A 26,257-nucleotide genomic window follows, 5' to 3' on the forward strand; every position below is an offset into this window, starting at 1 on the left:
GATGTAAAAGGGGAGGCGGAGTTGCGCTACTTGTTCGGGAGAATATCACAGCTATACTGCGAGAGGACACCTCAGAGGGCAGTGAGGCTATATGGGTAGAGATCAGGAATAAGAAGGGTGCAGTCACAATGTTGGGGGTATACTACAGGCCTCCCAACAGCCAGCGGGAGATAGAGGAGCAGATAGGTAGACAGATTTTGGAAAAGAGTAAAAACAACAGGGTTGTGGTGATGGGAGACTTCAACTTCCCCAATATTGACTGGGACTCACTTAGTGCCAGGGGCTTAGACGGGGCGGAGTTTGTAAGGAGCATCCAGGAGGGCTTCTTAAAACAATATGTAAACAGTCCAACTAGGGAAGGGGCGGTACTGGACCTGGTATTGGGGAATGAGCCCGGCCAGGTGGTAGATGTTTCAGTAGGGGAGCATTTCGGTAACAGTGACCACAATTCAGTAAGTTTTAAAGTACTGGTGGACAAGGATAAGAGTGGTCCAAGGATGAATGTGCTAAATTGGGGGAAGGCTAATTATAACAATATTAGGCGGGAACTGAAGAACATAGATTGGGGGCGGATGTTTGAGGGCAAATCAACATCTGACATGTGGGAGGCTTTCAAGTGTCAGTTGAAAGGAATACAGGACAGGCATGTTCCTGTGAGGAAGAAAGATAAATACGGCAATTTTCGGGAACCTTGGATGACGAGTGATATTGTAGGCCTCGTCAAAAAGAAAAAGGAGGCATTTGTCAGGGCTAAAAGGCTGGGAACAGACGAAGCCTGTGTGGCATATAAGGAAAGTAGGAAGGAACTTAAGCAAGGAGTCAGGAGGGCTAGAAGGGGTCATGAAAAGTCATTGGCAAATAGGGTTAAGGAAAATCCCAAGGCTTTTTACACGTACATAAAAAGCAAGAGGGTAGCCAGGGAAAGGGTTGGCCCACTGAAGGATAGGCAAGGGAATCTATGTGTGGAGCCAGAGGAAATGGGCGAGGTACTAAATGAATACTTTGCATCAGTATTCACCAAAGAGAAGGAATTGGTAGATGTTGAGTCTGGAGAAGGGGGTGTAGATAGCCTGGGTCACATTGTGATCCAAAAAGACGAGGTGTTGGGTGTCTTAAAAAATATTAAGGTAGATAAGTCCCCAGGGCCGGATGGGATCTACCCCAGAATACTGAAGGAGGCTGGAGAGGAAATTGCTGAGGCCTTGACAGAAATCTTTGGATCCTCGCTGTCTTCAGGGGATGTCCCGGAGGACTGGAGAATAGCCAATGTTGTTCCTCTGTTTAAGAAGGGTAGCAAGGATAATCCCGGGAACTACAGGCCGATGAGCCTTACTTCAGTGGTAGGGAAATTACTGGAGAGAATTCTTCGAGACAGGATCTACTCCCATTTGGAAGCAAATGGACGTATTAGTGAGAGGCAGCACGGTTTTGTGAAGGGGAGGTCGTGTCTCACTAACTTGATAGAGTTTTTCGAGGAGGTCACTAAGATGATTGATGCAGGTAGGGCAGTAGATGTTGTCTATATGGACTTCAGTAAGGCCTTTGACAAGGTCCCTCATGGTAGACTAGTACAAAAGGTGAAGTCACACGGGATCAGGGGTGAACTGGCAAGGTGGATACTGAACTGGCTAGGCCATAGAAGGCAGAGGGTAGCAATGGAGGGATGCTTTTCTAATTGGAGGGCTGTGACCAGTGGTGTTCCACAGGGATCAGTGCTGGGACCTTTGCTCTTTGTAGTATATATAAATGATTTGGAGGAAAATGTAACTGGTCTGATTAGTAAGTTTGCAGACGACACAAAGGTTGGTGGAATTGCGGATAGCGATGAGGACTGTCGGAGGATACAGCAGGATTTAGATTGTCTGGAGACTTGGGAGGAGAGATGGCAGATGGAGTTTAATCCGGACAAATGTGAGGTAATGCATTTTGGAAGGGCGAATGCAGGTAGGGAATATACAATGAATGGTAGAACCCTCAAGAGTATTGAAAGTCAAAGAGATCTAGGAGTACAGGTCCACAGGTCATTGAAAGGGGCAACACAGGTGGAGAAGGTAGTCAAGAAGGCATACGGCATGCTTGCCTTCATTGGCCGGGGCATTGAGTATAAGAATTGGCAAGTCATGTTGCAGCTGTATAGAACCTTAGTTAGGCCACACTTGGAGTATAGTGTTCAATTCTGGTCGCCACACTACCAGAAGGATGTGGAGGCTTTAGAGAGGGTGCAGAAGAGATTTACCAGAATGTTGCCTGGTATGGAGGGCATAAGCTATGAGGAGCGATTGAATAAACTCGGTTTGTTCTCACTGGAACGAAGGAGGTTGAGGGGCGACCTGATAGAGGTATACAAAATTATGAGGGGCATAGACAGAGTGGATAGTCAGAGGCTTTTCCCCAGGGTAGAGGGGTCAATTACTAGGGGGCATAGGTTTAAGGTGAGAGGGGCAAAGTTTAGAGTAGATGTACGAGGCAAGTTTTTTACGCAGAGGGTAGTGGGTGCCTGGAACTCACTACCGGAGGAGGTAGTGGAAGCAGGGACGATAGGGACATTTAAGCGGCATCTTGACAAATATATGAATAGGATGGGAATAGAAGGATACGGACCCAGGAAGTGTAGAAGATTGTAGTTTAGTCGGGCAGTATGGTCGGCACGGGCTTGGAGGGCCGAAGGGCCTGTTCCTGTGCTGTACATTTCTTTGTTCTTTGTTTGTTTGTTTGATTGTTAAGTCCCGAAGACTGTAACATGTCTAATCGGAAGATGAGATACTGCTCTTCCAGTTTGCGTGGGCTTCACTTGAGCATTGCAACAGGCCAAGGACGGATATGTGGGCACGAGAGCAAGTCGTGGAGTTGAAATGTCAACTGAAAGGAGAGTTGGGCGTCATGTTTGCTGACTGAGTGAAGAGGTTCTGCAAAACGATCAACTAGGGCACGATCCTCCGGCGCTGGAAAAGCAGTTTGCGTGGCACAGCATGGCCGGTGAAAGCTGGGAGTCCACGCTCCCAGGATCTACCCGGCTGGTCTCCGTTCGGTGAGGATTCGCCACCGATATTGGCATCATAAAACAACATAGTTCCCACGCCAGCGTGGGCACTTAGCCGCAAAAATCAGAGAACCCAGCCCAAAGTTACAATACTGCTAAGGATTATGCACTTTGAATATATCAGTAGAATATCTGATGCTTGCCCAGTGAATGCTCTTACATGGTGTGGAATATTTGGTATTCATGTGACAATGATTGCAAAGATTTTCCTCTCTGTACCCCTCTGTTTCTTGCCCTCTGTCTTCTACTTATTCCACTCCGTGTGATAGATCAATTATTGCCCCAATCTTATCACTGCCATTATTTAGCATTTACTGTTGTTGCATCTTATCTGTTTTGTTACACCCTAACAACACTGTCTTAACAACACGATAAACAACACCTTCAAATTACTGCTATATAAATACTTTCCTCATTGGTTAAACCTTTGGGAACAATGGATACATTTGTGTACAATGTCTAGTTACTTTACATCGCTTTCCAAAATAAAATTTTTGAAATCACTCCCTTTGGTATAAAGGTAAGCTGTTTCTGAAAGGTTGTGCAGTTTCCTTTTTCTTACAATTTACTTGAAATTGGCCACATTATCACAAAAGAAGTGCAAATTACATGTTAGTTAAATAAACATTGGTGGATGCCCAAGTTGCTGTTAAAACTGCCACACACCTCAGATAGAATTAATCACTGCATTGAGTTTCCGCTACTTGTGCCTGCTTGGGGTCCTTCAAGGAGATCTCAAAATTGCTTATTTTTTTAGGTTCAGGAGCACTAAGAGGCAGGTTATAAAAGTCTCCACGTATAATGTTTTTAAATTTTCCAAGAAACTGACTATCCACCCGGTGTGAGCCTCTCTCCTTAACTACGCAACTAGTAAATGCTTTCTCTAGCTCTGTACATAGATTTTCAAATCATCTTCAGCTCATTTAAATCAGGTTACACCTCGGCCTTAGGCTTGGCGCCGATTAAAAATGCTTATTTCTTGTGATAATCCATTTCCAGCTGTATTAATAAACCTGTACTTGATTACCACACTTAAATATATCCAGGCATAATTTTAATAAAAACATTCTTCTAAACGATGACAATGATGTTTGCAATATGCAAATGAGTTTGAGTGCAAATTTGAGTAAGAAAACTCAAAATAATAGGGTATATCTTGCACTTTAATTGCCAATTGCACCAAACGTGGAAACACTTGACCAATAAAATATTTGATTGTTTATCAAAGTGCCATGTACAAGAATAATTTGATCCAAAACAATAGTAAATTGATTAAAGACTTGACTGAGAGAGTTTAATGAAACAAACCATCAAAGGAAAGTAGTGTACTTCCCCAGGCTTGTTTTTGATATTTAGAACATTTATTAAGGAGAGGAAATGGGCTTCAGGTTTGCAAACAGGATACTACTGACTCATAATATTACTGAACAATGGTGGTGCACACATTGGGGTAGAATTTTGTCTTCATTGCTTTGCCAATTAATTGGCAGGTTCAACAAATAATGGATGACCTGTTCCAGCATATTATCCCTCAGATTGTGAAGGTTGAACTCAATCACATCGTTTTATAAGGAGAGCATCATTACGATCATGCATTATGCAATATGTTGTTCTGCTAACTTGGAGGTGCTCACTACAGAATACACCACTTGAAAGCTATTTGGTCACATTACTGCAGGAAGTCACATATTAAAATTAATTACAAGAAGGAATATATTATGTAGTTTGGTTATTGCTTAGAAAATGGTGGCTTTTCCCAAGATTTCCAAGAGAAAAAGGCAGAAGGAAATAACTATATTTCTTATTCTAATTTTACACTTTGAAATTACATACAAGCTGTGATTGACAATACATTCGATGCAAAATATTAATATAAGTATATTTATGCAAGGTCATAACATTTTATAGAACATACTCATCTCCATGTTGAGCATGGCTTCTGACAATTGCGTTCTGTACATTCCAGCCTGCAAGTCGAGTGGTTATGCCCATGGGATAATTTTTTTAAAATGTACTCTGAACACGAAGCCAAGTGTCTCTAAAGGGTTAAACTTATGAATAAATCACTTTGTATTATAAGAAGCAAAGGAAAAAGATATTAGGGGTGTAAAGGACAGTGTTTATGTCTGATTATTTAAGGCAGGTTTGTTAAGATTTTAGATCCTAATAATATTGCTATCTATAGCAGAACGATGTATTCAGGCACCTCTGCACAGAAAAATCAACCTCCAGTAATTTAGTTAAGCTGTTTTAAAATGTTGAAAAGTTTACTCTTTCCCATTCAGTTTATGTTGTCTCTGAAATATGGGGCGCGATTCTCCACTCCCGTGACTAAGTGCCCACGCCGTCGAGATTCACGACGGCGCGAAACGGCCCCGATCGCGATCGATTCAAGGCCCGAAAATGGGCTAGGAGCGGGGCAGCGAGGAACTCAGGGGGCGTGTCGCGAAAGCAGCGTCGTCAGCGGGCGCCGGGCATTGGAGCCGCCTTAAAGCCGGCGGCATGTAACTGCCGTCACCCGCGCATGCGCGGGTTGGTCAGCGCCAACCCTGCATGCGTAGTTGCCGTCTTCCCCGAGGCCGCCCCGCAAGAAGATGTCGGATGGATCTTGCGGGGCGCGGAGGAAAGGAGGTCCTCCTTCTGAGAGGCCTGCCCGCCGATCGGTGGGCACCGATCGCGGGCCAGACCCCATTTGAGGCCCCCCCCGGTGCAGGAACCCCCTTCCCCCCCCACAGGCCGTTCCCCCCAGCGTTCCCGCGCTGTTCCCGCCGGCAGCGACCAGGTGTGTATGGCGCCGGTGGGAACCCGTCATATTGGGCAGGCCCCTTGGCCCATCCAGGCCGGAGAATAGAGAGGATAGCGGTGAATCGCCACTTTGGGTGTCTCGGTCGATTCTCCGGCCTGCGCCGCGCAGAACTCGATAGTGCCGATCTCGCCGCTTGGGTGAATCCCGGGAGGGCGTCGGACCGGCGTCGCGTGAAAAAATGGCGCCCCAGGCGATTCTCCCAAACGGCACGGCATCGGAGAATCGTGCCCATGATCTCCATGTAAAAACTGGGTACTTTATTGTGATGGAAAAGTTTTTATTAATTAGCAGCCCATAAACTATTTATTAAATTTTGGTGCCAGTTGTTTAGATTGTAATGAATTCATGGAACCATCCGGGCGGGGGGGGTTGGAATTTTAACGTGGGTGAGCAGGTGGAATTGGGTGCTGGGGGTGATATGGGCAAAATTTATCAATATGTTAGGTAGATGGCTTCAACCCGCCAGGGGCTGCTGCCATTTGAGATAAGTTTAAAAGACTAGATTACTTTGATTCAACCATTTTTGTTACAGTGGACCGGTTTCCCAGGCCCCTAAAGACCCAGCAGCTGTAACGAGGAGGAGACAGCCTTGGGGAGAGGGCAGGAGCCTGTCTCCTTCCAGCCCCCATGCTAGCACCACTCACCACCTCGGATTCAGAAATCCTGGAATTGGTGATTGGACCCCACATTTCCCCCACAGGATCAGGTTTCAGACCTGTCTGCTCCCGAAACCCCCTCTGAAGTACTCCCCACCCAGCTGAAAGCTGACTGCTGTATGAGATAGCTGTCAGGGTCAAAAGTTGTACACTATGGAGTTAAAACTAAAGAGCATGTGGGGAAACTTTAGGCTTCTGGGCATTCTGCATTCTACTGGACCCGGTGTCTCAGAAAGCAAAAATTCCCTTCATGGAGTCTAAATGAATAAGCTTGGCCTAATTAGGTGTAACTATGTTTTACATACAGATAAAGAACAGACGTGTTATATATGTGTATAGAGAAAGAGAGTACAAGGACACCCCCAAACATTTCAAGATCAATTAATGAACATGTGAGTTAAATCAATGACTCAAAAGCAATAAATGAGCTGAAAGGTCAGTCAATCCGTTTTTAGTGATTTTGTTTGATAAAGGAGATTTACCATGTCCGTTATATCTGAAGCCAGTTTAGCTCAGTTGGGGGCCGGTTTAGCTTAGTTGGCTGGACAGCTAGTTTGTGATGCAGAGCGACGCCAACGCCACAGTTGCCAACACCATGGTTTCAATTCCTATACTGGCTGAGGTTATTCATGAAGGCCTGCCTTCTCAACCGTGCTCCTCACCTAAGGGGCAGTGATCCTTGTGGTGTTCTTTGTGATTCTTGTTCTCAGGATGGATGATGTAGTGTTCACAAAGACCACAAAGCCAAGATTTATTTGCATTATTTAAAGCTCGACCACTTACTCCTATAGTAAACAATAATCTAGTAATCTACAATCAACTAACGTTTGTCTCTACACTCTACTGTACTCTGATCTCTCTCACTACTCAGTGAGTGTAGAATCGATGGCGAGTGGCCTCCTTCTGCATTGTAAATTCTATGATTGTACTCCTATGCTCTCCTCTCTAGCTTTCTCCCAGAAGTCGAAGAGTCAGTGCTTTATATAGTTCTGCAGTTAGCTCCATCTATTGGTTAATGATATGACATTAACCCTTTGTATTCTGATCATTTTCCATAATGTCACATCCACCTTTCTTTGAGAAAATGGTTGAAGTGCTTTTTATATTACATATTTGAGAATGTTTTCAGACAGTTAATGCTTAAAAGTTATGCAACATTTCATAATTGCAATTTCAGAGTTACAGTTCTTTGTGTTTGTACAAATTCAGTCTATTAGGCGGTTTTCTTGTTCTTTTTGATTGTCTCAATGCACTTGCAGTGTCATTGAAGTTGTCTGTTCCGTTTGTGCAGTGGATAACAATGCTGCTGGTAAGTCAATGTTACAAGTCATGAATTAACTGCTCATCCATGTTCGGAATTGTTACAGCAGGCAATGGTGTATGAATTTTCCTTCCCATGAGCATCTGGACAGGCGACAATCCTGATGATAAAGGAATAGCTCTACAGCTTAACAGCACCAGCTATAAATCCTTTTCATCATCAAAAGCCTTTTTGAACAGTTGTTTTACTATTCCCACTCCTTTCTCGGCTTTCCCATTAGATTGAGGATATAATGGACTAGAGGCAACGTGTTGGAAGTTGTATCCTTCTGCAAATGACAACCATTCCCAACTATTGAAACAGAGTCCATTATCCGGCACGACTTTTATTGGAATTCCGTGTTGAGCAAATATAGACTCCGCCGCTCATAACTGAGTGAGCAGTTGTATCTGACAATGTTAGGACATCAGGATAATTAGAATAGTAATCAATAATGATTAAATAATCATGCCCTCTGAAATAGAACAGGTCCACCCAAATTTTGACCATGCGTTTGTGATGATCTCACTTTCTACAAAGGTTTCTTTACATTGGGATGGTTGATGTGTTTGACAGACACTACACTCTTGCACGTAGTTGTCAACATCCGTATTGATGTCAGGCCAGTACACTGATTGTCATGTCTTCGACACTTCTCTATCCCTTGTTGCCCTTCATGTATCTTTTCCAGAATACTTCTTCCTAGACAGGAAGGTATTACAGTTCTGTCTCCTTTAAACAGGAATCCGTTTATAACAGTCAGGTCATCCTTGATGCTTTAAAAACTGTTACAACTGCCATTTGGCCATCCTTCCCTTATGTTTTTGATCACCCGTTGAAGTAATGTGTCTCTTTCAGTTTCATCCCGTATTAACTTTAGCTTTGCGTCAGATGCAGGTAATATGTCTGTGACAAATGTAGCATGTGCATCCACATGGAGTACTACTTCTGATGCTTTCTCATCATTGTAGCTTGTGGCTCTTGACAATGCATCTCCTACAACTAGTTCTTTGCCCGGAATAGAGAATAATGTGTCTTCCTAGTTTCATCCTCCTACGCTGAAGTTTTGGCGACATGTCATTGAGATCTTTCTTTATGATGTTGACCAGCGGACGATGATCTGTTTCCACAACGAAGTGTGGTAGGCCATAATTTACTTATGCCCATTGACATACCTAGGCATTCTTTTTCTATTGTGCATACCTCTACTCTGTCTGAGTCATAGCGCGAGATGCATACTCAACTGGCTTCCATTGATCAGCATCTGCTTTCTGGAACAAAACTGCACCAATGCCATTTTGGCTGGCATTCGTTTTTGTTTCCTTCGTGGAATCAAAGAATGCGAGCACTGGAGCTGTAGCCAGTGATGATTTCATGTCTTGCCACTCAGCTGCATGCTGAAGTGTCCACAGAAATTCAACCTTTTTAATCAGATTCCTTAAAGCTGCTGTTCTGCTGGACAGATTGGGAATAAACTTGCCCATAAAATTAACTACACCCAGCATCCCTAGAATTGCCTTCTTATCAGTCGGTATTGGCATCTGACCAATGGCAGGAATCTTAGCTTGGTCTGGTTGAACACCTTCTTTTGATATAACACCTCCAAGAAAGTTTAGTTTCTGGATGCCAAATTGGCACTTTTCTCTGTTCAACTTTAACCCACAGGAATTAACCCTTGTTAGCACTTTCAGAAGCCTTTCACAGTGTTCTTCCGGAGTGTTGGACCATATTATCACATCATGTACATACACATAAACACCTAGTATTCCTTCAATAATAGTCTCCATCACACGGTAGAAGATCTCGGAAGCTGATATTATGCCAAAAGGTAATCGGTTAAAACAATATCGGCCAAAGGGAGTGTTAAGGTACACAATTTTCTGCTTCTACTATCGGCACGTAGTTGCTAGAATCCCTTGATAGCATCCAATTTAGTGAAATATTTGGCATTCGCCATTTCTGCTGTTATCTCTTCTCTTTTAGGTATGTTGTCTTCTTATGTTATTGTTTAAATCTTTCAGATCGATACATACAAGCCCCCATTTGGTTTACACATACACACCATAGAGCTTACCCAGTCTGTCGGCTCAGTCATCTTTGATATGATATCGCATTGTTGCACTCTATCTAACTCGTCCTTGAAACGGTCTCTTAATGGCGCTGGCACTCTTCTGGACGCACGTATTACTGGCTTAGCATTTTTAGTTTTATGCTGTATGTGAATGGTAAGGTGCCCATTCCACGAAAGACATGCTTGAAATTGCTCAAAATGTCCTCAATTCGATCATTGAGTGATCCATTTAATCTTCTGGCTGTGTGTATTCTTTGTACCAAATTTAATTAATGCATGCATCTACCCCAATTAATGATGACTTCGTATCATCCACAATTTCAAAGTCCAATGGCATGCAGATGTTACCATTCTGTACCGTGAGGCAGCAGGAACCTTTCATCACAATTGCGTTCCCACTGTAGTCTGTCAACCTACAGTTGATTTTTTAATTATTGGAATTTTGTGCACTTGTTTCAGATCTGCCTCTGTGATTAAATTTGCACGTGCACGTGTATCCAGCTTGAATGGAACATCAGACCCATTAATATTTTGTGTTATAGTCCAATCTTTAATTAAATTGGAGATTTGAAATATTTTTCTTATCATCAATGTCCAGTGCATTAACTCTAGTTATCGCTTCTACCATGAAGTTATCCTGTAGAATAAGCATTATGTGAAGTTAAAATTTGTTCTTCATGACTTCCGGTTGCGGTGATGCACTGCTAAGCCGCACGTTTCGGCAGCTCCCGTTCTAACGGACTTTTGGGCTCTTATCGGGAGCCCCAACGGAAAAGTTTTTCCGACCTAACCCAGTGTGGGGTGACGAAGGAAGGAGTCCCCCCGGGTGTGTATGGAAAGGAGCGACGGTAGTGGCCAGATTGCGAACGATCCTTTGGAGCAGCGGCAAAGAGAAGGAAGAAGCAAGATGGTGGCGGATGGAGCCCAGATGGTATGGGGCACGGACCAGCAGGAGTTTCTCCGACGATGTGTGGAGGAGCTTAAGAAAGAGGTGCTGGCGCCGATGCTACTGGCAATCGAGGGACTGAAGGAAACACAAAAGGTCCAGGCGATGGAGCTCCGTGGAGTGAAGGCAAAGGCAGCCGAGAATGAAGATGAGATACAGGGCCTGGTGGTAAAAACGGTGACACACAAGGCACTACACAAGAGGTGCATAGAAAGGCTGGAAGCTCTGGAGAACAGCTCGAGGAGGAAAAACCTACGGATTCTAGGTCTCCCCGAAGGAGCAGAGGGAGCTGATGTTGGGGCTTATGTGAGCACGATGCTCCACACGCTAATGGGAGCTGAGGCCCCAACGGGTCCCCCTGGAAGTGGAGGGAGCGTACCTGGTCCCCGTGAGAAGACCAAAGGCAGGTGAAACACCAAGAGCAATAGTGGTGAAGTTCCATCGCTACATGGACAGAGAGATGGTCCTGAGCTGGGCCAAGAAGGCACGGAGTAGCAAATGGGAGAATGCGGTGATACGGGTGTATCAGGACTGGAGTGCGGAGGTGGCGAGAAGGAGGGCGAGCTTTAACCGGGCCAAGGCGGTGCTCCATAGGAAGAAAATAAAATTTGGGATGCTGCAGCCGGCGCGATTGTGGGTCACGCATCAGGGCAAGCAGCACTACTTTGAGACGGCAGATGAGGCATGGACATTCATCCAAGAAGAGAAACTGGACTAGATTTGAGAGTTTGATGTTTGTAGCGAAGCAGCGAGGTGGTGGTACAGGAATGTAAAGTGGGGAAAGGGGAGGGCTATTGTACAGCAATGTTGGACGGGGAATTTCTCTCCCCCCGATGGGGGGGACACGAAGAAATGTGTGCGCCGGTGGAAAAAGGCACAGGGAAGGGGAATGAGGGAACTGCGCCATAGGGGGCGGGGCCGAGAGGAAAGCGCGGGTATTTTCCCGCGCTATGGAAATTATAGCGGGAAAACGGGCGCAGGAAGGAAGGGAGCCCCACACGCAGGGAGGTCAAACAGTGAACGGGGAAGCCGAGGTCAGCTAGAGTTAGCTGACTTCCGGAAGCAATATGGGGGGAGTAACCAAGCTAGAGGGGGATCTTTTTTTTTTTATAAATGTTTTATTAAAAATTTTTTCCCAAACAACAATTTTTCCCCTCTTACAAAGCAAACCCAACAATAACAATACAGAAATTTTAAACAATACACAAGTAACAAAACCCCTTTATCTTTGACCTAAACTAAACCCCCCCCCTCCCCCCCCTCCCCCTGGGTTGCTGCTGCTGGTCATCTGTCTTCCCTCTAACGTTCCCCTAGGTAGTCGAGAAATGGCTGCCACCGCCTGGTGAACCCTTGAGCCGATCCTCTCAGGGCAAACTTTATCTGCTCCAGTTTAATGAACCCCGCCATATCATTTACCCAGGCCTCCAGTCCGGGGGGTTTCGCCTCCTTCCACATGAGTAGGATCCTGCGCCGGGCTACTAGGGACGCAAAGGCCACAACGTCGGCCTCTTTCGCCTCCTGCACTCCCGGCTCTTCCGCAACTCCAAATAGAGCTAACCCCCAGCCTGGTTTGACCCGGGCCTTCACCACCCGCGAAATCACTCCCGTCACTCCCTTCCAATACCCTTCCAGTGCCGGGCATGCCCAAAACATATGTGCGTGGTTTGCCGGGCTCCCGCCACACCTCCCACATTTGTCCTCCACTCCAAAGAACCTGCTCAATCTTGCTCCCGTTATGTGTGCTCTATGTAGCACCTTAAATTGAATCAGGCTAAGCCTGGCGCATGAGGAAGAGGAATTTACCCTGCTTAGGGCATCAGCCCACATACCCTCCTCTATCTCCTCCCCTAGTTCTTCTTCCCACTTTCCTTTTAGTTCGCCCACCGACTCCTCACCCTCTTCCCTCATCTCTCGGTAAATCTCTGACACCTTGCCCTCTCCGACCCACACCCCTGAAAGCACCCTGTCCTGTATCCCCTGTGTCGGGAGCAACGGAAATTCCCTCACCTGTTGTCTAGTAAATGCCCTCACCTGCATATATCTCAAGAAATTTCCCCGGGGCAACTTATACTTTTCCTCCAATGCTCCCAAGCTCGCAAAAGTCCCATCTATAAATAAATCTCCCACCCTCCTAATTCCCAACTGGAACCAGCTCTGAAATCCTCCATCCATTCTTCCTGGGGCGAACCTATGGTTGTTCCTGATTGGGGACCCCACCAGGGCTCCCCGCACCCCTCTCTGTCGCCTCCACTGTCCCCAGATATTCAATGTTGCCGCCACCACCGGGTTCGTGGTAAACTTTTTAGGTGAGATCGGTAGCGGCGCCGTCACCAGCGCCTCTAAACTCGTCCCTTTACAGGACTTTCTCTCCAGTCTTTCCCACGCCGCTCCCTCACCCTCCATCATCCATTTACGTATCATTGCCACATTGGCGGCCCAATAGTAATCGCCCAAGTTCGGTAGTGCCAATCCTCCTCTGTCCCTACTACGCTGAAGGAACCCCCTCCTTACTCTCGGAACTTTCCCTGCCCACACGAAGCTCGTGATGCTCCTGTCTATTTTATTAATAAAGGTCTTAGTGATTAGTATAGGGAGACATTGAAATACAAATAAGAACCTCGGGAGGACCATCATCTTAATTGCTTGCACCCTGCCCGCCAGCGATAGAGGCTGCATGTCCCACCTCTTGAAGTCCTCCTCCATTTGTTCTACCAACCGTGTCAGATTAAGTCTGTGCAAGGTTCCCCAGCTCCTAGCGATCTGAATCCCCAGGTATCGGAAGTTTCTTTCCACTTTCCTTAGAGGCAAGCCTTCTATCTCTCTACTCTGGTCCCCTGGATGTATCACAAATAATTCACTCTTCCCCATGTTTAGCCTATACCCCGAGAAATCCCCGAACCCCCTCAAAATTCGCATAACCTCTATCATTCCCCCCGCTGGGTCCGACACGTATAACAATAGGTCATCCGCATATAACGAGACTCGGTGTTCTTCTCCCCCTCTAATCACCCCTCTCCATTTCCTGGAGTCTCTCAACGCCATGGCCAGAGGTTCAATTGCCAACGCGAACAACAATGGAGACAGCGGGCATCCCTGTCTTGTTCCCCTATATAGTCGGAAATACTCCGATCTATGTCGACCTGTAACTACGCTTGCCGTTGGAGCCCCATAAAGAAGTCTAACCCAGCTAATAAACCCGTTCCCAAACCCAAACCTCCTTAACACTTCCCATAAATACTCCCACTCCACCCTATTAAATGCCTTCTCTGCGTCCATTGCCGCCACTATCTCTGCCTCCCCCTCCACTGGGGGCATCATTATCACCCCTAATAGTCGTCGCACGTTAACATTCAGTTGTCTCCCTTTTACGAACCCTGTCTGGTCTTCGTGCACCACCCCCGGGACACAGTCCTCTATCCTCGATGCCAGTACCTTTGCCAACAATTTGGCGTCCACGTTCAACAATGAAATGGGTCTATAGGACCCGCACTGCAACGGATCTTTATCCCTCTTCAAAATTAACGATATCGTCGCCTCCGACATAGTCGGGGGTAGAGTCCCCCCTTTCCTGGCCTCATTGAACGTCCTCACCATCAACGGGGCCAACAAGTCCACATATTTTCTGTAATACTCCACCGGGAACCCGTCTGGTCCTGGGGCCTTCCCTGCTTGCATGCTTCCCAGTCCCTTAATAACCTCGTCCACCCCAATCGGTGCCCCCAGGCCTACCACCCCCCGCTCCTCCACTTTCGGGAACCTCAATTGGTCCAGGAACTGCCACATCCCCTCCTCTCCCTCTGGGGGTTGAGACCTATACAGTTCCTCATAGAAGGTCTTGAACACCTCATTTATCTTTCCTGCCCTTCGCACCGTGTCTCCCCTTTCGTCTCTAATTCCTCCTATCTCCCTCGCTGCTGCCCTCTTTCGCAATTGATGAGCCAACAGGCGACTCGCCTTGTCCCCATATTCATACCTCCTCCCCTGTGCCTTCCTCCACAGTACCTCCGCCTTTCTGGTGGTCAGAAGGTCAAATTCCGTCTGGAGTCGTCTCCTCTCCCTGTACAATTCCTCCTCCGGGGTCTCTGCAAATTCCCTATCCACCCTTAAAATCTCCCCCAGTAATCTTTCCCTTTCCTTGGCCTCTGTTTTCCTTTTGTGGGCCCCAATGGAGATCAGCTCTCCTCTGACCACCGCTTTTAGTGCTTCCCATACCACTCCCACAGGGACCTCGCCGTCGTCATTGACCTCCAGATATCTCTCAATACACCCCCGCACTCTTGCACACACTCCCTCATCCGCCATCAGTCCCACATCTAATCGCCAGAGTGTTCTCTGCTCCCTTTCCTCTCCTAATTCCAGGTCCACCCAATGTGGGGCATGATCCGAAACCGCTATGGCTGAGTACTCAGCTTCTTCCACCCTAGAGATCAACGACCTTCCCAAAACAAAAAAATCTATCCGGGAGTACACTTTATGGACATGGGAGAAGAAGGAAAACTCCCTAGCCCTAGGTCTAAGAAATCGCCATGGATCCACTCCCCCCATTTGGTCCATAAACCCCTTAAGTACCTTGGCCGCTGCCGGCCTTCTTCCGGTCCTTGAGCTGGATCTATCTAGCCCCGGGTCCAGCACCGTATTAAAGTCCCCTCCTAAAATCAAGTTTCCTACCTCCAGGTCCGGTATACGCCCCAGCATCCGTCTCATAAATCCCGCATCGTCCCAGTTTGGGGCATACACGTTAACCAACACGACCTCCATTCCCTCCAGCCTGCCACTCACCATTACATATCTACCTCCGCTATCTGCTACGATGTTCTTTGCTTCAAATGCGACCTGTTTCCCCACCAAAATGGCCACCCCTCTATTCTTTGCGTCCAGTCCTGAGTGGAACACCTGTCCCACCCATCCTTTCCTTAGCCTAACTTGGTCCGCCACCTTTAGGTGCGTCTCTTGGAGCATAACCACGTCTGCCCTTAGTCCTTTCAAATGCGCGAGCACTCTGGCCCTTTTTATCGGTCCGTTCAGGCCTCTCACGTTCCACGTGATCAGCCTCACTAGGGGGCTACCTGCCCCCCTCCCGTGTCGACTAGCCATTACCTTCTCTAGGCCAGTCCCATATCCCGCCTCCGCGCTCCCGCTTGCTCCCCCAGCGTCGCACACCATCCCCGCCCACCCACTCTTTAGCCATTTGCTTTTGGATTTCCGCAGCAGCAACCCAGTTGTTCCCCCCCCTCCCCCCCTCCCCGCTAGATCTCTTTCTAGCAAGATTGCTCCCCCCATATTACTTCCGTAAGTCAGCTGACTTCAACTGACCCCGGCTACTCCTGCTCACTCCTCGACCCCCCCCATGTGGGGAACTCCCATCCGCCTTGCGCCTGTCTTCCCGCCTTATTCTTTCTGGTGTGGGAACATCCCTTTACCTGACCCGCCTCTTATGGCGCAGCTCCCTTTCCCCTCCCCCTCCCCTTCCCCATTCTCCAACTATGTCCCGTCTTTCCCCCCTCACCGGCGCCCACATTTCCCCAATGTCTCCCCCCTTCCCTGTTTACTTCTCAATTAACTTCCACCGTAACATTAACAATAACATTTCCTGCAGCATCAGTCCCTCAGTTCCGATCCAATTTCTCTTCTTTGATGAAGGTCCATGCTTCCTCCGCCGTCTCGAAATAATGGTGTCTCTCCTGATACATGACCCATAGTCTTGCCGGCTGCAGCATCCCGAACTTCACCTTCCTTTTATGCAACACCTCTTTGGCTCGGTTGAAGCTCGCCCTCCTTCTCGCCACCTCCGCACTCCAATCCTGGTATACCCGTACCACTGCATTCTCCCATCTGCTACTCCGCACCTTTTTAGCCCATCTCAGGACCTCTTCTCTATCCTTAAGGCGGTAAAATCGCACGATTATCGCCCTGGGTGGTTCTCCCGCTTTTGGTCTTCTCGCCGGAATCCGATTTGCCCACTCCACCTCCAAGGGGCCCGTAGGGGCCTCAGCACCCATCAGTGAGCTCAGCATCGTACTTGCGTACGCTCCACAGTCCACTCCTTCCACACCCTCAGGGAGACCCAGTATCCGAAGGTTCTTCCTTCGCGCTCCATTTTCTAGGGCTTCGATCCTTGCAGTACACTTTTTATGAAGTGCCTCGTGCGTCTGTGTCTTAACCGCCAGGCCCAGGATCTCGTCCTCAATATCTGTCACCTTCTGCTCCACCACACAGAGCTCTGTCTCCTGGGTCTTTAATGTCTCCTTGAGCCCCTCAATTGCCTGTAGCAACGGGGTCAGCACCTCCCTCTTCAGCAGCTCCACGCACCGTCTCACAATTTCATGCTCAGGCCCCCATGTCGCCTGCGCTTTCTCCGCCGCCATCTTGTACTTCTCTCTTTCTGACCCTTTGGTCGACGATTCCTCGCGCTGCAGCCGCCGCCGCCGGTTTTTTCCTCCTTCGTTTGGGGGGGGACTCCCTTCTCACACGCCCCACACCGGGTTGCGTCGTCGAAAAATTCCCCGTTGGGGCTCTTAAAAGAGCCCGAAGGTCCGTCGGAGCTGGAGCCGCCGAAGCGTGCGGCTAGCTAGGCATCACCGCAACCGGAAGTCCCTTCAGTGGCCTTGATGAGGTCTTTTCACAGTTGTTCCCTCTGCTGCTAGAATTCACTTTTGATACAGGCCCTCAGGTCAGCTTGCAGCTTTAAGCTTGCCCTTCCCCCGCCTGCATGCTGGAAGAGGCCCTGTTTATCCTGCAGTTGCAGCCAAATCTTTTACTGTTTCTGCGTGTGTCTGGCAACCAAGAGACATACCCTTCCTGGGGGACACTGTCGGGGGAATATTGCAGCCTTCTTCCCACACCGGGAAATGTCAAACAAATGCCGTGGGGGCCCTGTAAAAGAGCCCAAAAGTCCGTTCCAAGCAGGAGCTGCCGAATATGCGACCTAGCTCTGCATAGCCGCACCCGGAACGCTAGAGGGGGATCTAGCAGGGGGAATTAACTGGGTTGCTGCTACTGAGTGCAAGGGGGAGCTGGTAAGAGATGAGGTGATCGGGGCGGGAAGGCGCTGCCCGGGGGACAGACGGGTGCGCGGGACCTGGATGGGGAGATAGCCTAAAAAAAGGGATGGCTAGTCGACGAGGGGGGGAGGGGGGGGGGGGGGGGATGAATGGCCCTCCAATCCGGCTGATCATATGGAATGTGAGAGGCTTAAATGGGCTGATTAAGAGGGCACGGGTGTTTGCGCACTTAAAGAGACTGAAGGCGGACGTAGTCATGCTCCAGGAGACGCACCTGAAGGTGGCGGATCAGGTTAGATTAAGAAAAGGATGGGTGGGACAGGTATTCCACTCAGGGTTGGACGCGAAAAACAGAGGGGTGGCAATATTGGTGGGGAAACGTGTATCATTCGAGGTTAAGAATATAGTGGTGGACAGTGGGGGCAGATATGTGATGGCGAGTGGCAGACTGCAGGGAGAGGCGGTTGTGCTGGTGAATGTATATGCCCCGAACTGGGATGACGCAGGATTCATGAAGCGAATGCTGGGACGTGGAGGTGGGAAACTTGGTAATGGGGGGGGGGGATTTTAACACAGTGCTGGATCCAGGGCTAGACCGGTCCAGATCCAGGCCAAGGTACTTAAGGGATTTATGGAACAAATGGGGGGAGTGGATCCGTGGATATTCGCCAGGCCGATGGCTAAAGAGTTCTCTTTCCTCTCCCACGTCCATAAGGTATACTCCCGGATAGACTTTTTCGTTTTGGGAAGGGCACTGATCCCGAAAGTGGCAGGAACGGAGTACTCGGCCATAGCCATTTCAGACCACTCCCCGCATTGGGTGGATTTGGAACTAGGAGAGGAAAGGGAGCAGCGCCCACTCTGGCGACTAGATATGGGACTACTGGCGGACGAGGGGGTCTGCGGAAGGGTGAGGGGGTGTATTGAGCGATACCTGGAGGTCAACGACGATGGGGAGGTTCAGGTGGGGGTAGTATGGGAAGCGTTGAAGGCGGTGGTTAGAGGAGAGCTGATCTCCATCAGAGCCCACAAGGGGAAACAAGAGGGCAAAGAAGGAGAGAGATTAGTGGGGGAAATTTTGAGGGTGGATAAAAAATATGCGGAGGCCCCAGACGAAGGGCTATACAGAGAAAGACAAAGACTACAGACGGAGTTTGACCTGCTGACCACGGGAAAGGCAGAGGCACAGTGGAGGAAGGCACAGGGGATGCAATATGAGTATGGGGAAAAGGCGAGCCGGCAGTTGGCCCACCAACTTCGGAAGAGGATGGCGGCGAGAGAGATCAGGGGAGTTAGGGACGAAACGGGAAATATGGAGCAGAGAGTAGGGAAAGTGAACGAGGTGTTCATGAGCTTTTATGAGAGGCTATTTAAGTCCCAAACCCCGGGGGGAAAAGAAGGAATGTTACACTTTCTGGACCAGCTAAGGTTCCCGAAGGTGAAGGGGCAGGAGGTGGCAGGCCTGGGGGCGCCAATCGAGGTGGATGAGGTGATTAAAGGACTGGGGAACATGCAGGCAGGGAAGGCCCTGGGACCAGACGGGTTTCCGGTGGAATTTTACAGGAAGTATATGGATCTGTTGGCCCCGCTCTTGGCGAGAACCTTTAATGAGGCTAAGGAAAGGGGGATGCTACCCCCGACAATGTCGGAGGCGACGATATCGCTAATCCTGAAACGAGATAAAGACCCGCTGCAATGCGGGTCATACAGGCCTATCTCACTCCAAAATGTAGATGCCAAACTGCTGGGAAAAGCGATGGCGACAAGGATAGAGGATTTCGTCCCAGGGGTGGTGCATGACGACCATACAGGGTTTGTAAAGGGGAGACAACTGAATGTTAATGTACGAAGGTTGCTGGGGGTGATGATGACGCCCCCACCGGAGGGGGAGGCAGAGATAGTGGCGGTGATGGATGCAGAGAAGGCATTCGATAGGGTGGAGTGGGACTATCTGTGGGAGGTGCTGAAGAGGTTTGGGTTCGGTGAGGGGTTTATTAGATGGGTCAGACTCTTATATAGGGCCCCGGTGGCAAGTGTAGTCACAAACCGGCAAAGATCGGGGTATTTTCAGCTACATAGGGGTACAAGACAAGGGTGTCCCCTGTCCCCGTTACTGTTCGCGTTGGCAATTGAACCACTGGCCATAGCGCTGAGGGATTCTAAGAAGTGGAGGGGGGTGCTTAGAGGGGGAGAGGAGCACCGAGTGTCGCTCTACACAGATGATCTACTGCTATACGTTGCCGACCCGGTAGAGGAGATGCCAGAAGTAATGCAGATACTTAGGGAGTTTGGAGAGTTCTCGGGATACAAACTAAATATGGGGAAGAGCGAGCTTTTTGTAATGCACCCCGGGGAACAGGTAAGTGGGATAGATGCTCTGCCGCTGAGGAGAGTGGAAAGGAACTTCCGATACCTGGGGATCCAGGTGGCCAGGAACTGGGAAACCCTGCATAGACTTAACCTGACGCGACTGGTGGAGCAGATGGAGGAGGACTTTAAGAGGTGGGATATGGTGCCGCTATCGCTGGCGGGCAGAGTGCAGGCAGTTAAAATGGTGGTCCTCCCGAGGTTTCTTTTCGTGTTTCAGTGCCTCCCCATTCTGATCACAAAGGCCTTTTAAAAAAAAAATAGACAGGAGCATTACGAGCTTTGTGTAGGCAGGAAAGACCCTGAGAGTAAAGAGGGGTTTCCTGCAGCGCAGTAGGGACAGAGGGGGACTGGCGCTGCCGAGTTTGAGCGACTACTACTGCGCCGCCAATGTGTCGATGGTCTGTAAGTGGATGAGGGAGGAAGAGGGGGCAGCGTGGAAGAAGCTGGAGATGGCGTCCTGTAAGGGAACGAGCCTAAAAGCGCTGGTGACAGCGCCGCTGCCGTTCTCCCCGAAAAGGTACACCACAAACCCAGTGGTGGTGGCAACCTTGAGGATCTGGGGGCAGTGGAGGCAACACAGGGGAGTGACGGGTGCCTCAGTGTGGTCCCCGATAAGGAATAACCACAGGTTTGTCCCAGGGAGGATGGATGGGGAGTTCCAGTGTTGGCAACGAGCAGGAATTAGGAAGCTGAGGGACCTGTTTAGAGATAGGACGTTTGCAAGTCTGGGAGCGCTAGAAGAAAAATATAAGTTGCCCCCGGGGAACGCCTTCCGGTATATGCAAGTGAGGGCATTTGCGAGGCAACAGGTGAGGGAATTTCCGCAGCTCCCGACGCAGGGGATCCAAGATAGTGATTTCTGGGGTATGGGTCGGAGAGGGCAAAGTGTCCGAAATATACCGGGAGATGAGGGACGAGGGGGAGGCGATGATACAGGAGCTGAAGGGAAAATGGGAAGAAGAGCTGGGGGAAGAGATTGAGGAGGGGCTATGGGCTGATGCTCTAAGTAGGGTAAATTCCTCGTCCTCGTGTGCCAGGCTTAGCCTGGTTCAATTTAAGGTTCTACATAGAGCACATATGACGGGAGCAAGACTGAGCAGGTTTTTCGGGGTGGAGGACAGGTGTGGGAGGTGCTCGGGAAGCTCGGCGAACCACACACACATGTTCTGGTCGTGTCCGGCACTGCATGAGTTCTGGGGGGTCGTGGCAAGGGTAATTTCAAAGGTGGTGAAGGTCCGGGTCAAGCCAGGCTGGGGGTTAGCTATATTTGGGGTTGCGGAAGAGCCAGGAGTGCAGGAGGCGAAAGAGGCCGATATTTTGGCCTTTGCGTCCCTAGTAGCCCGGCGTAGGATTCTACTCATATGGAAGGAAGCGAAACCCCCAGGCGTAGGCCTGGATAAACGACATGGCAGGGTTCATATGATTGGAACGAATAAAATTTGCGTTGAGAGGATCAGCTCAGGTGTTCTTCAGGCGGTGGCAACCGTTCCTTGACTATCTCGCGGAACGATAATGAAAAGATAGAAATGACAGCAGCAGCAACCCAGGGGGGAGGGGGAGCACTATTTTGTGTTTTTGCTATTTAAAAAAATTTTTTTTTATTGTTGTTGTTGGTAGTTCACTATATTATTTAAATAATGTTATTTACCAGTCAATGTATAATCCCTTGTTGAGTTGTAAAAACGGAAAAATATTTGTTTGAAAAATTTTAATAAAATATATTTTTTTTTAAATAAAAAATTTGTTCTTCATGTCCTTCATTTTGTATACTCTGGATCATTTTATTTGTATAGAATGATTTTATAGAGTTGTTTGCTGGTATCACTGAAGTGAAATGGCATTGTGAGGCAAAATGATTGAACTTGTTGCATCGCGAGCATTTGTTCCCCTTTCGCAGGACGTTTTCTATAGTGGCCGTTGCCCCAGCGTGCGCACAGCCTTTTTCTGAACATGTATCGTTTGTATGTTTCATTCACCTGCGCTTTGCAATGCACATCAAATTTCTCCACGACCCGTTCAAATTTTTTCTTATCCTCACCGTCTGTGAATTCAAATGAATTAAACAATTCTAATGTCTGCGTCCTGACAAATTGAGGAGGAGCGTGATTCTTCTATGATCAGGAGCTGATTCTAACGCAGAGGCAGATAATAAAACGTCAAATTGCTATTTGAATTTTTTCCAATTTAAAAACTTAAGTTTGCCGGTCATCCTGAAGTGTTCTGTTTTTTTCAGACCTTTCATCTTATGATCAGTAACTTGGTGCTGTCCTCGAGATCAGTCGCGGCTTGATTGTTCTTTTCTTTCTAGAAGCTAACTCACTTTGTAAATTTACCTTTTAAAAACAAACGCCTGGTACCGTGTGGTGTTCTTTGTGAGTCTTGTTATCAGGATGGATGTTGTAGTGTTCACAAAGACCACAGAAGCTAAGTTCATTAACAAAGCTAACATTTATTTCCACTACTTATTAAACCTTGACCACTTACTCCTACAGTGATCAATAACCTAGTAATCTACAATCTACACTCAACTACCACTCATCTCTACACTCTATCTGTAACTGGAATCTGATCTCTCTCACTACTCCTATGCTCTCCTCTCTAGCCTTCTCACAGAAGTCTGAGAGGCAGTGCTTTATATAGTTCTGCATCTAGCTCCATCTAGTGGTTATTTATAATATGACATTAACCCTATATATTCTGAATAAATCACCAGCTGTCAGCTGTCTCAAAAGAGAAAAGCAGCCGATGGTCACTGGGACTATGCCGATTTTACTATATTGGAAGCAGATTTATGACCTCACAAGGAAGTTGTTGTGACATCGGAAAATTTACTGTGAGAACATGAACCGCGTTTCATTGGGCAATGTGCCATGGAATATAACTTCTCACCTCTTTCAGAATATCACAGCTCTCGTTCTCACCTACAGTCACATCCTTACAAATTTCCAATGGCTGCACGTATTTCAGTGAACGATTTTTAGGATTCTCATCCTGGTTTTCAAAACTGTTGTCTCACTTCTCCATCCTTTAGCAATCTCTTCCAACTAAATACTCCTGCATGCACACTCCTCTGCACCTACAATTTACTCTTCTTGGCCAATTCTTTAATTTGACCTCAAATGGCTGATTTTGCAGGCACTGCAACTTCCACTGTAATCTCATTGCTTTCAAAGCCTTCGAAAAATCTTCTCTTCAACCTGGCCTGGATTCTCCCTTCTGGAAACTAAATGCCCACGCCAGCGGAGAATCGGGACTGGTCTCTGCTGGCGCTAGGAGTGGCACCCAGGTGCGAGTCTCTCTCCTTGACCATCCAAATATATGCATTGGGGAGAGCCCGCCGGACTCCTTTGGAATCCCAGTATCAGGCCACCGCCATCCCATGTTCCGGCGGTGGGCTCCCCTCCCCGCCACAATGTAAATCCAGCCGACCTTCACTTTTTCTTAATCACAGCAGAAAGCACTTCGCTGTTTTTGATGTTGTGAGGAGCTGTCAATCATAGCAAGAGCATTTATAAACACTGTGGTTAGTATCTAAGGAGGATACTGGAGAAGCGTGAAGGGAAAGACAGATATACAATCCACCAAGCAGCTATCTCTGGGCTAATAAAACTGTCAATTTCTGGCTAGTGCAATATATTGCTGTGTGAAATTGAATTGAATGGAAGTTTTGTATTTCAAAAGCTGTCAGGGGATTTCAAGCCTTTTCAGGTGTACTTGGCTTTCGAGGAAGCCTCTGCCACTCAGTTGCTGCTTTAAACACCTTTGTCTGAGGCCACAGATGTTAGGGAAGTGAAAATGCAGTGAAATTTTACAGTATTGCCTGAACTATTCTGCTTTCAGACAGGGGTGACACATGGGGTGCAGGTCTCTGATGGGTGGAGAGGGGTCTCAGATCACCCTCATACATGCGTGCTGTGTGGGTGACCCGTTATTCCCGTGATGGAGGGGGAGAATATATATATTTGGAAAAAAATCATGTAGCCTTGTAATCAGCAAGACAAAATTTTAAACTAGCTCCAGGACAAAGAGGACATTTGTTGGAGGCTGTACCTCACACCAAGTGAGAAAAAAGAACACTTGTTGCAAAGGATGAGACATAAAATGATTCTTGCTTGTAATGGAGGACAGCCTGTATGATGCAATACAAGCATCAATGGACATCTACGCTCAGTCTTTTTCATTATAGTCAAAAGCATAAAAATCAACTCTGGCCAAACTAACAGTTAAAGCTCTAAAGCACTTAACAGAAGACTGCGTTTTAAATAGTGTAGGGTGTAGCCAACCAATTCCAACGATCAATTTTGCTATCTGTATACTGTCACTGTTTTTCAAAGTTAGGTGAAGCATTTTGAGACATTTCAATCAGGCGCTATATAATTGCAAGTGTTATTTAATTTGATCATAACATTATTAATATATAATTTAATGTGCAATAAGTGCAAAATAATTTTAGCTGCAAGCCAAACCTTTTCCACGATCAAAATCATTACAACAGCAGTATGAATTGCAACAAACAGCACAGATCCAAATTCTCCAATTTTTCCTGGCCAGTTGCTTCAAATAGAGTACCTCCTAAAAATTGCAATAGGAATGGCAAAAATAGTTTTGTGGAGAAAATAAATAGGTTCATAAGCTTGTAGGGATTATGATGGTGTGATGCCGAGGTGTCTCAGCACAAAAGTAGAGATTCATCTGCCACTGACTTGAACATCAGTTTTGAAAGAAAGATTTGCATTGAAATAGCACCTTTCATGGTCTTGGGATCTCCCAAAGTGCTTTCCAGTCAATGGACTACTTTTGAAGTGTAGTGTGTATTGTAAGGTCGGAAACGTGGCAGCCAACTGGGGCAAAGCAAGCCGCGGTAGAGAGAAGCATCAATCTGGTGACGTTGATTGAAGGTTAAAACTTTGGCCAGGACACCACAGAACTCACTTCCCCCTGCTCTTCCTCCGAGTGAAGTGGGGTCTTTAATTTCGAGGATATAACATCTCATCTAAAAGATCCAGAGAGGATTTGAGGAAAAGCTTTTGCGCTCAGAGGGTGGTGGGAATCTGGAGCTCCCTGCCTTGAGAGGGTGGTGGAGGCGGTATACCTCAACATTTAAGAAGCATTTAGATGAGAAATTGAAGCGATAGACCAAGTGCTGGAAAACAGCAATAGAATAGATAGGTGTTTGAGGGCTGGAGCAGGCACGATGGGCCGAATGGCCTCCTTATGCGTTTTAAAACTCTTATCGCGCCTCTGACAGTGCAGCACTACCACGGTACTGTGCTGCCACCCTAGATATCGAGTCTCTGGAGGGGCTCTCGAACTGACAACCTCCTGCAGCAGATGTGAGCTTGCTATTCAACGAAAAGCTCTGTCAACTCGGCAAGATTTTCAACTTACCCACAGTCACAAATCTCGCAGATGCATTTTCGGGTCATCTTTGCCGCTGTCTTTCCCCCCCTCAATCTATATGGTTTATATAAAACAGTGCGAGTGATAACTTGTCTGCGTTTAAGCCGGTCGGCAAGCGAGCGAGCAGCTTCTCCGGCTCGGCTCTGTGGCCTTTATTGTGTTGGTGGGCGGGAAGGCTCCCGGTCTCCAGGCCAGCAACCGTCGCCCGGACGACCGCCGCGTCCTAGCAACGGCGCAGCGCCGGAGGTGCCGTCAGAGGTCAGAGGGTGTTGGGCCTGGGCTGACTCGAGCTGGGGCTCGTGCTTTCTTCGTTCCTCTGAGACGGTTTCCACCGTGTGGGTAAGCGGGAACTCGTTCTTTAACGCCGCGGCGGTGGGAGGTCCGGTGGGCTTCATTTATCCCGGGTGTGGGGTTGGGCTCAGCTTCAGAGTCCCAATCACTCACTCAGTCCACCTATTGAAACTCTGGGAGGCTCAGTGCCCTGAACATGAGGAGGGCGGCTAAGCCCCCCGCCCCGTGAGGAGACTGGGTCTGGAGGCCCCAGATTTTAGAAAAATGAGAGGCGATCCCATTGAAACATGCACCATTCCGGGCTGGACAGATGCAGGGTGGGCGTGCGTTCTAGAACCAGGATTAGGGCCCATTTAGGGCTGAGATGAGAAGGGGT

At 47.9% G+C, this 26,257-nt stretch overlaps 2 protein-coding genes across 4 annotated transcripts in view; one reads left to right on the forward strand and one right to left on the reverse strand.

The window, feature by feature from the left end:
• Nucleotides 1-25,740, reverse strand: part of saxo2 (stabilizer of axonemal microtubules 2) — a 120,004-nt gene extending 94,264 nt beyond the window's left edge. For both annotated transcript variants that reach the window (XM_072468744.1, XM_072468745.1), the window contains exon 1: nucleotides 25,579-25,740. In XM_072468744.1, the coding sequence (XP_072324845.1) occupies nucleotides 25,579-25,616 (38 nt within the window). In that variant the 5' untranslated portion in view covers nucleotides 25,617-25,740. The remainder of the gene's footprint in view (nucleotides 1-25,578) is intronic.
• Nucleotides 25,741-25,842: 102 nt separating this feature from the next.
• The window catches only part of efl1 (elongation factor like GTPase 1), a 450,668-nt gene continuing 450,253 nt past the window's right edge, over nucleotides 25,843-26,257 (forward strand). For both annotated transcript variants that reach the window (XM_072468746.1, XM_072468749.1), the window contains exon 1: nucleotides 25,843-25,929. The gene's annotated coding sequence lies outside the window, so the exon portion shown is untranslated. The remainder of the gene's footprint in view (nucleotides 25,930-26,257) is intronic.

The sequence above is a fragment of the Scyliorhinus torazame genome, chromosome 12 (assembly GCF_047496885.1).
Source record: "Scyliorhinus torazame isolate Kashiwa2021f chromosome 12, sScyTor2.1, whole genome shotgun sequence".
NCBI lineage: Eukaryota > Metazoa > Chordata > Chondrichthyes > Carcharhiniformes > Scyliorhinidae > Scyliorhinus > Scyliorhinus torazame.